The 14,716-nt window shown below is 48.2% G+C and overlaps 1 protein-coding gene across 9 annotated transcripts in view; it reads left to right on the forward strand.

The window, feature by feature from the left end:
- The window catches only part of RAP1GAP2 (RAP1 GTPase activating protein 2), a 236,673-nt gene that overhangs the window by 197,327 nt on the left and 24,630 nt on the right, over positions 1-14,716 (forward strand). For all 9 annotated transcript variants that reach the window (XR_009348166.1, XM_059149700.1, XM_059149701.1 and 6 more), the window contains 4 exons: positions 787-870; positions 6,012-6,112; positions 8,267-8,396; positions 10,513-10,668. Coding sequence is in view for 8 of the 9 variants with exons in the window: in XM_059149700.1 (XP_059005683.1) it covers positions 787-870; positions 6,012-6,112; positions 8,267-8,396; positions 10,513-10,668 (471 nt within the window). In the remaining variant the exon portion in view is untranslated. The remainder of the gene's footprint in view (positions 1-786; positions 871-6,011; positions 6,113-8,266; positions 8,397-10,512; positions 10,669-14,716) is intronic.

Consider the following 14,716-nt stretch of genomic DNA (forward strand, 5'->3'; position numbering starts at 1 on the left):
GTTCAGCTCCGACCTTTCTGGAGGGTTACACAGATGATGAGGATGATGATGGTGATAGCTGCTCTGTTGTTCAGCACCTTATGTGCCTGGTGTTACTGAATCTTCACAGCCACACATCTCCATTTAATGGATGGAAAAACTGAGGTCCAGAGAAGTAAAGTGGCTCACTCAAAGCTATGCAGGTAAAAGCAGCAGATTTAAGATACAGAGTTTGGTGTTTCTGAGCCCTGGACAGCAACACAGAGGCATAAGGGAAAACTAAACTAAACCAGTGGTCGGGGTTTAGTTGGGTTAGTGGGAAACCAGTGGGTTTCCCACCCCACCCTCCCTTTGCATATTGTGTGTTCCTCCTTAGAGACCTCACTTAATGGATAAAGGGGGATTGAAGTCTGGGCATGAGCAGTGCCTTGCTTAAAATCATATGCTGATCAGAGGTAATTAGGGCCAGCATCATCCTCGCTGACCAGTTTTGGGGCCAATCACTTTTTACATCACAGATAAAACACTGGGGCAAGTCTGTTCCCTGAGTCCTGCTGGACTCCCAGGCCTTGGCTGGCCCATCTGGATGGGAATGGTATAGAGATCCAGAGGTGTGGCCACCGTGGGAGAGCCCCAGTCTGGGAACCAGCTGAAACCTCTGGCTTCCCCTGTGCCTCCCCGCACATGTGTGGATGTCTCACACCATGGGGACACATTCTCCACCAGAATGAGTGCTTTCCCTTTCCTTTGCTTCCTCCCTTGTCCCTCAATTAATGAACAGTCTGATTTCTTTCTACATTTTTCTAGGCTTCCCAAATGATTGTGTCCTATGATGAACACGATGTCAACAACACGTTCAAATTTGGGGTTATTTATCAAAAAGCCAGGCAGGTAAGCATCACGAATCCATACTGGTCACTATACCCTGTGGTTTCTCTCTGGGGACTCCCTCTTTGCCTCCCCTCAAGCACAGACGCTCTGCGCTAGTTTCTTCCACATGCTGAGTACAACAGTCATGTTACAGGATGAATTAGGCTGGAGGTGACAGGATCTTCAAGGTGGGCTCCTCCTCACAAGAAGGCCTGCACATCCTCTAAACAGCAGTGTCATTTTTCATAAAGGAACTTCTAATTCTTCTTGGCTACCTCAGCTTATATTGAACTATGGGCTGTTGTCCTAAGAATAATCGGACTGGGTAGAGGGAATGGATTAGCACAAGCTGCTTTCTCCTTGCCTGCCCTTCTCCCAGCTGGGAATTAGCTCTTTCTCCCTGGACTTTTCTTAGATTGCTGCAATGTCATGCCGGTGGCTTGAAATCAGCCATGGCGGAAGTATTTACACCATGGAAATTCACAAACTAGGGCTTCTGCTTTTCCTCTTTGGAAACCTGGTTGTTAAAAAAAATTTCCCGGTACACTACTGCTCCCCCTCCTCTGTCTGTCGTAGCACTTCTATGCTGCTTTGAGGTTAGGTGGTCAGGATAATGTTTCTCGAAGTGTGTTCCATGAGACGCTGGCCTGATGGGTACTCTGTGAACAAATTCCTTGGGTGGGGGCGATTGTGTGGGAACATTTTAAAGGCTCTAAGAATCCCAGGGTAAAGAGCTCACAGAGCTTTTTTGAACATAGTGTTTCCCATACTTATTTGACCACAAACTTCCCATCTTGCCTATCATGGACATGCATTAACACCCTGAGAAGTGGGCTGCTGAACACATCCATGCTTCCTCACCTAGAAGGTTCTACACCAGGATCATCCTGGTATCATCCAAGAGCCTAGTGTGGTGGTTTTATGGAAATAACACTCAATAACTTTTTTCTGTGTGAATCAATGGATAAAAGTTTTGGTGCTCTTATGGTAGGTCAGTTGATAGTATCTTTCAACATTATCTGTTAGCCCCCCGCCCCGTGATGGTGTGTTTCTTGGCTAGCTGATAGCGGACTTCCTTGTCCGAAGATACTAGACCACAAGAGAAATGTGTTTGCTTAAAAACAGTCTAATTAAGTGAAGAGTTTAGGAGCTGAGAGGCCAACACGGATGAATCTTATAATTGAAGGGAGATTATTCAGGTAGCTTCTCTAATTATTTTTATATATTGCATATTTATTTTGTACAGGTCTACTAATATAACCCCCCTAATTAAAGTTTTTGCTTGTGAAATTTACCATAGCAGATCTCATAAGATGATTACAACCCAGTGTTCCAGCAAAATTATAATTACCAAACATTAACCATCCACCTCTGGGAGGAGTCTGGGTGTTGTCTATTTACTGGATGCTGCTGAGCCCCGGTGGAGGTACACAGGGAGAAAAAAGTCTTTTTTAAAAAACTTTTTAAAAAGTTACTGTTTTGCAGACCTATACCCATGGGGCAGGTTATATGAACATTTGTTGCATGAAAGCTCTATGCTGTTCTTAGGATACAAGTAAGTCCCCTCTAATTCTCCTGTTTATCAGACACAGTGTTGACTAAGACTCCCTTCCTGAGCGCATGGTCAGACTCATGGCCAGTGTAAAAATATACTGCTAGCACCAGGCTGGGTGTCCATCCTAGCGAGAGCTGCACGCCCTGCTGAATAAGCTGGATTGCTTTCACTGGAGAAGATGTGTGTTACCTGGAAGCAGCTGTTCTCGCACACTCTGGCCTCACGACCTGGGGTAAACAGCCTGCTGGGTCAGAGTTGTGTGTGATGCCTTTGAGGCATGCTCTCTATACAGCAGGAACCAGCACACTTTCTGTGAAAGGCCAGATAAATAATATTTCAGATTTCAAGAGCCGTACTGTCTCTGTGGAGCTAACTACCCAACCCTACCTTTGTAGTGCAAAAGCAGCCATAGACAGAACCAAATGGATTGTCCTGCCTGTGTTCCAATAAAGCTTTATTTATAAAGTAGCACACTGGTTGTGGCCTCTGGGCCACAGTTTGCTGACCTCTGCTAGAGGGCCATGTTTCCCAAACTTCAGACATTCACAAATGACATCCAAGATCATATTTTCTCCTGTTTGCCTCTCTTACACTTTTTATCACACCTGTACTATTAACTACCTCACATTTTCTTTAAAAAACCTTTTTTTCCACCTTACATGCATGGTTTAAAGGAAATTTTGTATCACCCCTCTAATTAGAAAATCAATATCCCTTGCATGAAATGAAGGTCATTCTAAAAAGGAAATACCATGAAAAAGAGTGAAGTTATTGAAATCTAGCTAGATTCTGCTGCCTGTTGAAGGCATAGAACCTGGGATCTGCTCTTTTTTGTGATGAAGCAGGTATTAAGGAGATATTAAAGAGTCACTTATTAGATACTTCCTCCTTGAGGGGATTGCTCATGCTGGAGTTTCCCGGGTCATCTGCAGCTGTGAACTGCCATCTGTGGATGCCTGCAGAGTCATCGCTTTTTGCCGATCCTGCCTCGGTGGGCAGAGCCTGCTGATCAGGCAGGGCTGTGCACTGCTTGGAGCCTGTCACAAGGGCAGAGCTTTGCTTTCTACTTTTTTAAAATTATTAAACTTTTAACTTCTACATGATTGTAGATTGGCATGCAGTTTTAAGAAATAATACAGAAAGCTCTTGTGTGCCCTTTACCCAGTTTTCCCCAAAGGTAATGTCTTATAAAATTGCAGTGTGAAATTACAGCCAGGATATTGACACTGATACAATCCTCAGATCTTATTCAGACTTCTCCAGGTTTTCATGTGACCATAGGGATGTGTGTGTGTGTGTATTTCATTGTATATAATTTTATTACAGTGTAGGCTTCACAGTCAAAATACAGAAGAAGTTCACCGACACAAGGATCTCTTATGTGGCCCTTTCATAGGCACACCCACCTCCTTCTTGCCTCCATCATCCCTTCCTACCTCCAGTCCCTGAGCCCTGGCAACCACTAATGTATTCTTCACTTTCTAACACTTTGTTATTTGAAAATTATTACATAGATGGGATCATACACTATATAACCTTTGGATATTGGCTCTTTTTCCCACTCAGGGAGATTCCTGTGTATCTGTGTGTGTGTGGGGGGGAGTCCTTGCTTTTTCATGGCTGCGTAGTATTCTGTGGTGTGTCTATACTGTGGTCTGCTTAACTGGTCACCCTTGGAGGAATATCTGGGTGGCTTCCAATTTGGGGTAATTATGAATAAAGCTGCTGTGAACATTTGTATATAGGTTTTCGGGTGAACATAAGTTTTCATTTCTCTGGGGTAAATGTCGAGGAACATATGCTGGGTTTATGGTAATTACATGTTCAGTTTTGTAAGAAGCTGCTGAACTGTTTTCTAGAGTGGTTGTTCCATTTTGCATTCCTACCAGCAGTGTATGTGTAATCCATTTCCTCTATATCCTCACCAGCATTTGGTGTTGTTACTATTTTTTAATTTTAGCCATTCTGATAGATGTGTAGTGATGTCTCATAATGGTTTTAATTTGTATTTCCCTAATGATGGCTAATGGTGATGGCTATCTTTTCATGTGCTTATTTGCCCTCTGTATATATTTCTTCAGGTGAAATGACTATTCATGTCTTTTAACCATTACATTTCTGTTTTTTTTAAAGATGTTATTTTTAAGTAATTTCTACACCCAACATTGGGGTTGAACTCACAACCCCAATATCAAGAGTCATATGCTGTCCCAACCCAGCCAGCCAGGTGTCTCTTGTATAACCATTTTCTAATTGGATTTTTTTTCTTAACTGTTTGAAACTTTTCATAACAGCTTTATTGAAGTGTAACTCACATTTAATATGATTCAAATGTGATTTAGTGGCTTGGAGTATATTCACAGAGTTATAAAACCATCACCACTATCTAACTCCAGATAATTTTCATCAACCCCCAAAGAAACCCCATACCCATTAGCGGTCAATCCATATCCATTCTTGCCAGCTCCCGTCATCACAAATCTACTTTCTGTCTCTATGGATTTGGCTGTTCTGGACACATTGTGTAAATGGAATCATAATATGTGTTCTTTTTTGTCTAGTTTCTTTTGCTTAACATGTTTTCAAGGGTCATATATGTTGTAGCATGAGTCAGTCCTGCATTCCTTTGATGGCAGAATTATGTATTGTATGGACATACCACATTTCGTTTATCTGTTTGTCAGTTGATGGACATTCTGGTTGTTTCCACTTTTGGACTGTTATGAATAATGCTGCTTTTAACATTCATGTGCAAGTTTCTGTGTGGACTTATGTTTTCCTTTTTCTTGGATATATTCTTAGGAGTAGAATTGCTGGGCCATATGGTAACTCTATGCTTAGCCTTTTGAAGAACTGCCAGACTGTTTTCCAAAGAGACAGCACTGTTTTACATTCCCACCAGCAGTGTATGAGGCTTCTGACTTTTCCGTATCCTCACCATCAGTTCTTTTTTTTTTTTTTTAAGATGTTTTTTTTTTTTTTTTAAGAAAGAGATGGAGAGAGAGAGAGCAAGCAGGGGGCGGGTAGAGGGAGAGGAGAAAACTCTTCAAGCAGACTCCCTGCTGAGCTTAGAGCCTGACATGTGGCTTGATCCCAGGCCTCTGAGTTCCTGACCCCAGCTGAAATCAGGGGTCTGCCACTCAGCTGACTGAACTTCTCAGGTACCCCCACTGTCAGTTTTTGTCTTTCTTCTTGATTATAGCCACCCAGGGAGAGAGATTATGATTTTGATTACTACTGAGTTTTGAGAGTTCTGTATATATTCTAACTACTAGTCCTGTGTCAAAAGTCCAACTATTAATTTTTCATTAATGGAATGGTTTTTGGTATCAAGTCTAAGAACTCTTTGCTTCAGCTCTGCCTTTTGCGCTGGCCAGCAGACTGTGTTGTGCTAGCAAGTCCTCCCTAACCAGCCCCGAAGTTCCGGCTCTGCTGAGTGAATTCTATTTGTTCTTCCTCCAGTCAAGCAGAGCCAGTGGTTGGCAAATGTGTTGGGGCTGGGGAGAAAGGAAGAAAAGGACCAGGTAGCTGGGCAGCCATATTCCTTCCCTTGGCATCAAGAAGGCTTTTCTTTCTGACTCTTACCCCGATTCTGTTTCTCTTTCAGACCCTGGAGGAAGAGCTGTTTGGAAACAATGAGGAGAGCCCAGCTTTCAAGGAGTTCTTGGACCTTTTGGGGGACACGATCACACTGCAGGATTTCAAAGGGTGAGTTTCTGTCAAGGGCTCTGGCCCTAGAGCTGAAAGCCTGGAGTAAGGGAGAGGGGCAACAGTTGAGTCTTGGGGGTATGTGAGAGGTGAAAATACACACAGGAAACATGGTATTGTTTTTTAGCAAGTGACCAATATTCCCCTGCATCCCTAAGAAAACGGGTGACGTGGGGGATAACCCAGAATGGCACATTCTCTGAATGGCACTGACACTGGTCTTCCAATGTGTGATGAAACTGCTCCAACCAAGAGTGAAATGAATCCACCTTCTCTGTAACTCACTGGCCAGGCCTTCAGGAAAGAGGGCCCTGTTGGGGGAAGGGGCCCATTTCAGAGAATACGCAAAAACAATGGATAATTAAGAATTGGTGGATACAGTAATCTCCCTGGCAGAAATTTGTGCAGTAGCCTCTGGTTCTCTTAAGTGGAAAGAAAGAATATTGGGACTATGCTTGGAAAACTCTGGCCCTTGGTTTCCCTTGACAAAGGCAATATTTGACCGGAACTGGCCAGCCTGTTCTGTGCTTTGAGGCTGACATGCCGCTGAGCCCCAGGGATCCCCTGCTTCATCAGCCAGATTGACAGGATCTCCTATCAGGTGTGAAAGTGCCTGGCTCTGGGCCTGGTGTGTAGTGGTGTTCAGTTATTACTTTCTTCCTCCACTCCCTTCTCTTCTCCACTTCTTCTTTCCCCCTCCAAGGTCATCACTGCCACCTGGCATCAGACACACATTGGTAAAAGTCCCACCTCCACCACTTATTGGCTCTGTGTCTTTGAACAAGTGCCTTAACCCCTGAAAGCCTCAGTTTCCTCATCTGTAGCTGGGAGGTAAAGATAGTGCTGATGCTGCCAGGTTGTTGAGGGATTCAAGTAGATCCTGTATGTGATGTAGCAGGGCTGGGGCCCCATGCGGAGTCAGCGTGGGGAGTCCTTACATTCTTGCTCTTCCTGTGCCCCCTTCCATCGACTCTAAGGAGCCATCATTGTAAGATGCATTCTGGTTTCAGAGATGTTCAAGTATGAAAAAAGGTGTGCCTTAGAATAGATGAAGTAAAAGCTGTTAAAACCAGGATGAACCCCAGAGATCATGGATTTCTAGCCCTTTATCGTGTAGAGGAAGAAACTGAGGCAGATGAGGACAGGTAAAGTGATGTGCCCGAGGTCACGTGCTGGCTTATCGGCTGGACCCAGAGTGCCCGACCCCCAGCCTGCTGAGCTTCCTGCCATGCTGAGCGGAGCACATTTTCTGGTTTGTCTTACAACGTTTTCGGGGACTGACATCCAGGTTGTGCTTTATTTCATTTTCTAAAGGAACCTGCCTCCCCTCCTCTTGCTGAAGACTGTGACCCATGGCCGGGAGCCCATGTCTAGAAAGGAAGAAGGGGTGGCTCCCGGAAGCCCACCCAGGGTCTTAGTACTTTTCTTTCCTGCCTTTGAGGAGATACCGGAGAGGGGCTCCTTGGATGCCGCTGGGGTGGGTGCTCCTGTGGCTGGGTCTCCGCATGACGGAGTGGCTGGGCAGAAATCCAGAGTCTGTCACCTCTTCAAGCTGCCCTCTGGATGCTCCCACAGGAGAGCTGGTTGCCCTGGTTTTGGGCTGAGGACTTGGACATGGCCTTGCGGAGAGGAAAGGCTTATGCCCAGCTGTGGGGGCCACTGGCACCCGGGATGGCATTTGGAATTGAGGATGGGTGACCTCCCTTCTTGTTGGCTGGATGGATGTTCTGCCTCTGTCTGTTTTTTTTTTTAAAGATTTTATTTATTCATTTGAGAGAGAGACAGTGAGAGAGAGAGCATGAGCGAGGAGAAGGTCAGAGGGAGAAGCAGACTCCCCATGGAGCTGGGAGCCCGATATGGGACTCGATCCCGGGACTCCGGGATCATAACCTGAGCCGAAGGCAGTCGTCCAACCAACTGAGCCACCCAGGCATCCCTGCCTCTGTCTCTTAAACAAGAGGCTTATGAGTAGACCTCTGGGGCTTGTGTACTCAGGAGCCCGGACCCCCCTGCGCCAGGCCCATCATTCTGTGTCCACACTCTTGCGTGTCTTCTCTTTCCTTCTCCGGCCCCCGTATCCTCAGGGAAGGCACCATGTAGCCTACTTTTCCTCACACTTACTCCCTTCCTGCTCTTACCCTGTTTTGCCAACAGTTTCCGCGGAGGCCTGGATGTGACCCACGGACAGACGGGGGTGGAATCTGTGTACACGATATTCCGGGACAGAGAGATCATGTTTCATGTCTCCACAAAGCTGCCGTTTACCGAGGGAGACGCCCAGCAGGTAACCTGGATCGGGAGGGCGTTGGGAGCATGGGGCATGTGAGGTGAAAGCCTGCTGTTGGTGTTGGGTACTTGAGAGGCTGGGCCCCTTTCCCACTTTCATAATCCAGAGGCCAGTCTGTTCATGGTATTGTCTCACCCTTGTGGCCTGTCACGGCACCTGGTGTGGGAGGCAGGACAGGGCTCCTGCTTGTCTCACTCTGACAGGTGGGGAACTTGCAGCTCAGCGTGGTTGGGGGCAGAGCTGGCAGCAGAGTCCAAGTGCCCTGCTTGTGTAGGGCGGTGGTGAGGAGGACATGATGGCATTTGCAAGTAGCAGCTTGACGTCAGTTCTGTCACTCGGGGGTATGTGACTCCGGGAAAGCTGGTTAACCTTGTGGTCTCATGTTCCTCAGCTGCAAAACAGGTAAGACCACCTAAGTCACAGGATTGTTGGGGGCATCACAGAAGGTTCTGAAGGTATGGTTCAGTAGTGCCTGGCTTGTGGCAGGCTTCCTTCCTGACCATGGCCCTCCTTCCTGCCCCAGTGATGGGTGGCAGGACCCCCCCAACAGTGGTCATTGCCCCCCGCCTCTCAACCTTTCTAGTCTCATCTCTTGCTGCACCTGCTCATGGGCAGGATTTCAGCCTTCACCTCAACCAGGGAACCTGGATGAGACCTCTGCATCCAGCATTGTCCTGCCCTCCCTCTCATTTGCTGCTTTGGAGAGCAGCGTGTCCCCAAGGTGGCCCAGCTCTTTTCTCGGGGAGCCCTGAAATCAGCAGCTGAGGCCTGGCTGCTGCACCATCTGCCCCCTCCCACTCTTTGTGCCTTTTCAGTCTCTAGGAAACTCAGAAAGGAAGGTAGGCTCTTCCCCAGTCTCTGACCCATTCCTCTCTGAGCAGGGAACTGAGGAGGGAGCACAGATGTAATACTGTAAACATAGTGCCTGGCTTCGTAGGGAAAAAGGAAATTGGCAAATGAGACTGTGATTTGGCTCTAAAATAACCACGGAATGTTCCAGAAACAAATGGGAGCAGGATTCCTTTTGAATCCAAAGTAGGTTTTTCTCTCCACGTTTCACCTTTGTCTCTGTTCCCTCATGGCCTTCTCGCCCCCTGCCCCAGCCTGGGGCTCTCTTTCAGTCTCCCCTATATTCAGTGGGAAGTACACAGAGCTTGGCTTTCTGCAAGGGCTGAATAATATTAATTTTCTGCTCCCAAGAAATGGGAGGAGGTGGGTGGGATAAGTGAGGTAATTCGTGTAAAAGTGTCCAACCTGGGGCTCAGTCTACAGCAGTGCTCCATAAATATGAAAGTCAACATAAAACGTAGAGCCTGCATGCCTGAGGCGCTTAATCGAGGAACAAATGCATAGGTAGGCACCTAGCCAGGACTTGGTGGCCCCAGTATTTGAAGTCACACATGTGAACAGCACGGCATGGTTCCTGACGCACAGTAGCTGCTCGGTGATTGAGTGCGCCTGTGCAAGGACCTGGCCCAGTTTGAATCAGGCATGGATTTCTCTCCCATGACCCCTGCCAAGCCAGGTTGCCCTCTTTCTCTAAGCGTGGTCCTCCCTCCCTCTGGTATAGAATGCTCTGCTCGCTAATCCCTGTGCATCCACATTTCCTTCAAGCACTGCCCACCCACCCCATCTCCTCTTCCAGGAAGCCTTCTCAGGTTAGCGCCAGGCCTCTGATTTTGCCTTCCTGTCTGCCCGCAGAGCGCCAGATGTTTTGTGTGTGGCAACTGACGTAGCACGTGCTGGCTGGTGCCTTTGTTACTGTTTTCAGGTGGCTTCATCTGTGTTTCTGTCCCTTCTAGACCCATTACAGGCTCTGCCAGGGCAAAACCCATTCCTCACCTTTTAACCATTCTCCCCGAGTCCTGTGTCAGGACCCTGGCTCCTCTAGAGCTCAGTAACATGCTTGCTAGCTGATACCTATCTAATCTTCCCCCTTTTTTTCTTTTTGGTGGCTTCTGAAGATTGGGGGGAAAAACTCCCCTGGAGAGCTAGGTCTCAGAGTTACAGGGTTTCTGAATAAGGTAGAATAATGAGGACTTTCCTGTCTAGATCTTGTTTGTTTTCAGGTTGTTCCTAGCTGGCTTATAACAACGGACCACTTTTTGTTTAGCTCCAGAGAAAGAGACACATTGGGAATGACATTGTGGCCATCATCTTCCAAGAAGAAAACACACCGTTTGTCCCAGATATGATTGCCTCCAACTTCTTACATGCCTACATTGTCGTGCAGGCTGAGAACCCAGGCACGGAGACCCCGTCCTACAAGGTGAGAATAATGCTCGTTGGAGGAACTGGGGGGCTCAGGCACTTCACCATACCTTCTGGATTTAGTAATGTCGAGGACCACTAGTTCTCCATGGCTCCTCAGGCCATTCTCCAAAATGATACTCCTAGCATTGGTGTGATTAGTTTTCTAGAAATCCCAGGTTTCTGGGATTTGGGAGCTGGACTCTTGGTGGAAGTCACCTTCTGAGGTCATATCATCCATCTGGCTGCTTCTGGGTTCAATAGCATCTCACTCAAGGGTTGAGAAGCCCCTGGTGCCTCTGTTTGGAATCTGGTGATGCTATTGGCTGGACTACGGCAGAGCCAGAGGAGAGAAAAAAAGAGAAGGTTGGGGATGGAGGGACCATCAGGAATGGGAGAGGAAGAAGGGTGGTAACAAAGAGAAAGAATGTAAAAGAAGAAATGTTTATGGTGAGAATGGTGGGGAGTAGGGGGCCTGGTAGACCCTGGCCATGGGGTGGGTCCTTTTGGTTTAGCTGTTCTGGAAGAAATGATTGATCTTAATTTGAAGACTCCAGGGAGGTGGGGTTGCAAGTGACTGACTGAGCCTCCAGATCAACAAGTGGTCTTCCAGAATGGCTTAGTATCCTCCCTAATGCAGGTAAGCCCAGCAGTCCTCACCCTGCCTGTTCCTGGTGACTGTACCACCAGCCCTGTCCTTCTCTTCTCCATGAGAAGCATTCTGACCTCTTGGGCAACAGTTGCTCTCCATCTCAGTGGTGTTGGGGGTGTGGGATCCAAGGGAGATAGATTGAGGCAGGGTCTTTGAAGTGGGTCTTTGAACCCATTGTGGTTATATGCAAAATGTTTATGCAAAGAGTGTTGAGTTTAGGTGCTGCTTTATGTTTTAGGGGGAGAGAGACCAAAGCTCAAATACTCAGAGGACTCCCTGTTCCCCAAAGTGCTAGGAACCACTGTTCTAACAGGGAAATGAGCGCATCGTTGCCAAAGGGAAATTGGGAAACCTGAAAGTGTAATAACTGTGTCATCTCTTGAGCTCACGAGTCCCTAGTGCTTCATGGCCACCTTCACGAAGTATCCACTTTGCTTGGTTTTAGCCCAGGTCATGATCTCAGGGTCATGGGATCAAGCCCTGAGTTGGGCTCTGCACTCAGTGGGAGTCTGCTGGAGATCCTTTCCTTCTACCCCGTCTCTTTCTCTCTCTCAAAGATGTTGGAAAAGAAAAATGATGTCGTGTAATTGTTACATCAGTAGAAACCCACATATTTTAAGTGCATAATACACATCAACTTTAAAACTCAATATGAGATTACAAATAGAACCCCACACTCTCTCCTATGAGGGAAGCTAATTCTTTCACATCCCCCTGTTCACGTTCCTGCTCCTCTGTCACTGAGCAGTTTCAGCCGAAAAGTCAGAAAAGCTGTGGTTTGGGCATTTCCTTGAAGGATCAACTTCCTAGACCAAAATGGGGATTCATGTCAGATGGCTCCCCAGTTTGTTGATGGGAGCAAGTGTATTCAGTTGGTGCCTCCTGTGGGCCTGGCTAGGGATGGGGCATGTGGAAGTGATGTATAGAACTGGCCTCCCGGGAGGGAGAGGGGACCGTTGAGGTGGAGTTCAGCCACTGGGCCACTCAGACAGACAAGTGGCTCTTTCCACAGCCAGTAGTGGCAGAGGGCCACTGAGGAGGGTCTTATAGATCAAGCTGTGTGGTGGGAAGGCTCCCAGCCCCTACCGGGCAGTCATGGGTTCATGTGTGGCTTATCTGCTGGGCCCCTGCTGGCAGAATGAGGCCTCTTGTGGATGCTTAGTTTTTGTTTTTAGCTCCCACTAGGAAATGGAACTCAGCTAACTGGCTTCTCCACTTTCCCAAGAGCTTAGTGGAGTGGGAAAATATAGTGATCCAAAAAAAGCAGCACCTCACCTCCAGCTTTGAAGCTGGAAGTCTTTACCACATCCTCCCAACCCCAGCCTGTGGTCCAGGGAAAAGCATTGTCCTCAGAGATGGTGGCGATCACTGAGAGGTAGGACCCACAGGAAGAGCCTGACTGTCCCAAGCTGCAGGACCGTGTAGTCCACCTGCAGGGGAAATATCTGGGCCGGAAAGGCAAGACCTGTGAATGGGGGGCCAGGGGTGCAGAGCGCAGCGGGGGAGACCAGCCTTCCTAGGTACTCCCCAAATTCTGTCCAGTCACACTGCCAGCAGCACCCCAGGGGATGAGAAGACTGGGGAGGACCCCGTGAGATTCCTCAAGGGGTCCAGGGTAAAATGGGACGTTTGCTGACCTCTGCAGATTTAGGGGCTATGTCAGAAGAGGCTGAGATAGCCCCAGGGAGCTGTCTACAGGGGAGGAAAGAAGAGGAAAGGGAGGGAAGGACAGGGGTAAGAATGTTCAGGAAGGGCCCCCTACACTGAGAGCCTCAGGAACTGGGGTTCTGGTCCTGGCCCTGCTTCTGACTGCTCTGTGACCTTGGGCAAGTTCCTTCCCTCTCTGGACCTCAGCTTCCATTTGTGTGAAATGAGGAAGTTGGACTAGACAGTCTTTGAGTTCCCTCTAGCCCTGACATACTGCAAGAAGGGAAGTGGGGCCAGGGCAGGGGTGCTGAGGAAGAAGGAGGGGTGAGAGAGAGAGAGGGAGGTTAAGAAGTGTTTTAGGGGAACTCTGTAGTATTTGAGGTGTCCTTTATTAGGTGCAGGTCAGTAGGGAAAGTAAAAAAAAAAAAAAAAACCAAAAGCACCAGGTAGCAGGTTATCCCTCCCCAGGTATTTGCTCCGTACCAGGCACTGTGCTGGATTCTTAGAATCACAGTCTTCTGGAATCTTCCCAAGCCCCTGGTCAGGCAGGGTCTCTCATTAGCCCTATTCCTAGGAATAGGCCAATTCGGGGGAATAGGAGTAGCCTATTCCTAGCCCAATTTCCTAGGAAGGAAATTGAGGCTGAGAGCTTAAGTTGCTTAAGGCCCAAGGCCACAGAGCCCAGAAGTGGTGGAGTCAGAGTCGATGTCCAGGCTTACCTGTTCTGCATCCCTGAGCCGTCGGAGCAGGTGGGGACTTGGCTCCCAAACTCCGGTGTACATAAAAGGTTACATTGCATGATTTTTCAGACATGAATTTTGTCCCTATTCTGCCCTGTTGGAAGCTGAGCCATCACTCAGACTCCCTCTCTTCCTGTCTGAGTTCGCACTGGCCCTGATTCTGAAATCCTACAGAGGTCTCTGGAACCCTATGCAAAGCACACCACCGGGGAGGGGGCCTGTCTGGGTATGCCCTTCCCCTCCCCGCTGATCTGGTGCTTGAGCACCCCGGCACAGATCGTGAAGCCTGCCAGGCCGCACTGCTGTGGCATCTCAGGTTTGCAGTCCTGGGAGGTGCCCCACCTCCCTGGTGTATCCTTGTCCTCATGGCCCAAGCCGCCTCCTGCTTTCCATCCTCTCTCAGCCCTGCTCTGCCCCCTGCTGGGAGACGCCTATGGACTTTAGAAAACGGAAGGTGGGGTTGTGTTCTGGCAGCTTCTGGTTCCACCCAGCAACGCACCTGTCCTCAGGAGAAGGGAACAGCAGGACGTATGGGTTGCTTAGTCATTAAGTTAAGCGTCTGCCTTTGGTTCAGGTCATAATCCCAGTACCCTGGGATCGAGCCCTTCAGTAGGCTCCCTACTAGCAGGAAGCCTGCTTCTTCCTCTCCCATTCCCCCTGGCTTGTGTTCCCTTTCTCACTGACTCTGTCAAATAAATACATAAAATCTTAAACAAAACAAAACAAAACAAAAAAACAGCAAAGACCCAGGCACTGTGCTGGAAAGGGGTCAGGAGAGGGAACCCTGTGGGGATAGACGACGATGCACGTCTATCACCAGGAAGGGTCCTGTCCCCTGCTTTTCTGTGGTGGGCTTATCTGGCTGGGAGATTGGGCCAATGGATGACTAAAGCTCCTTAGCCAGCCACGACAGACCACTCTAGCACAAGCTGGAGTGGGGGCACTGGGGTGGTAAGAAGGCAGAGGCCTGACCTCTGACCTCTTCCCAGGTACCTTCCTACCACCCCCCTCCAGATTCCTGTGCACAG

Source organism: Mustela lutreola, chromosome 15, assembly GCF_030435805.1.
Source record: "Mustela lutreola isolate mMusLut2 chromosome 15, mMusLut2.pri, whole genome shotgun sequence".
Lineage (NCBI taxonomy): Eukaryota > Metazoa > Chordata > Mammalia > Carnivora > Mustelidae > Mustela > Mustela lutreola.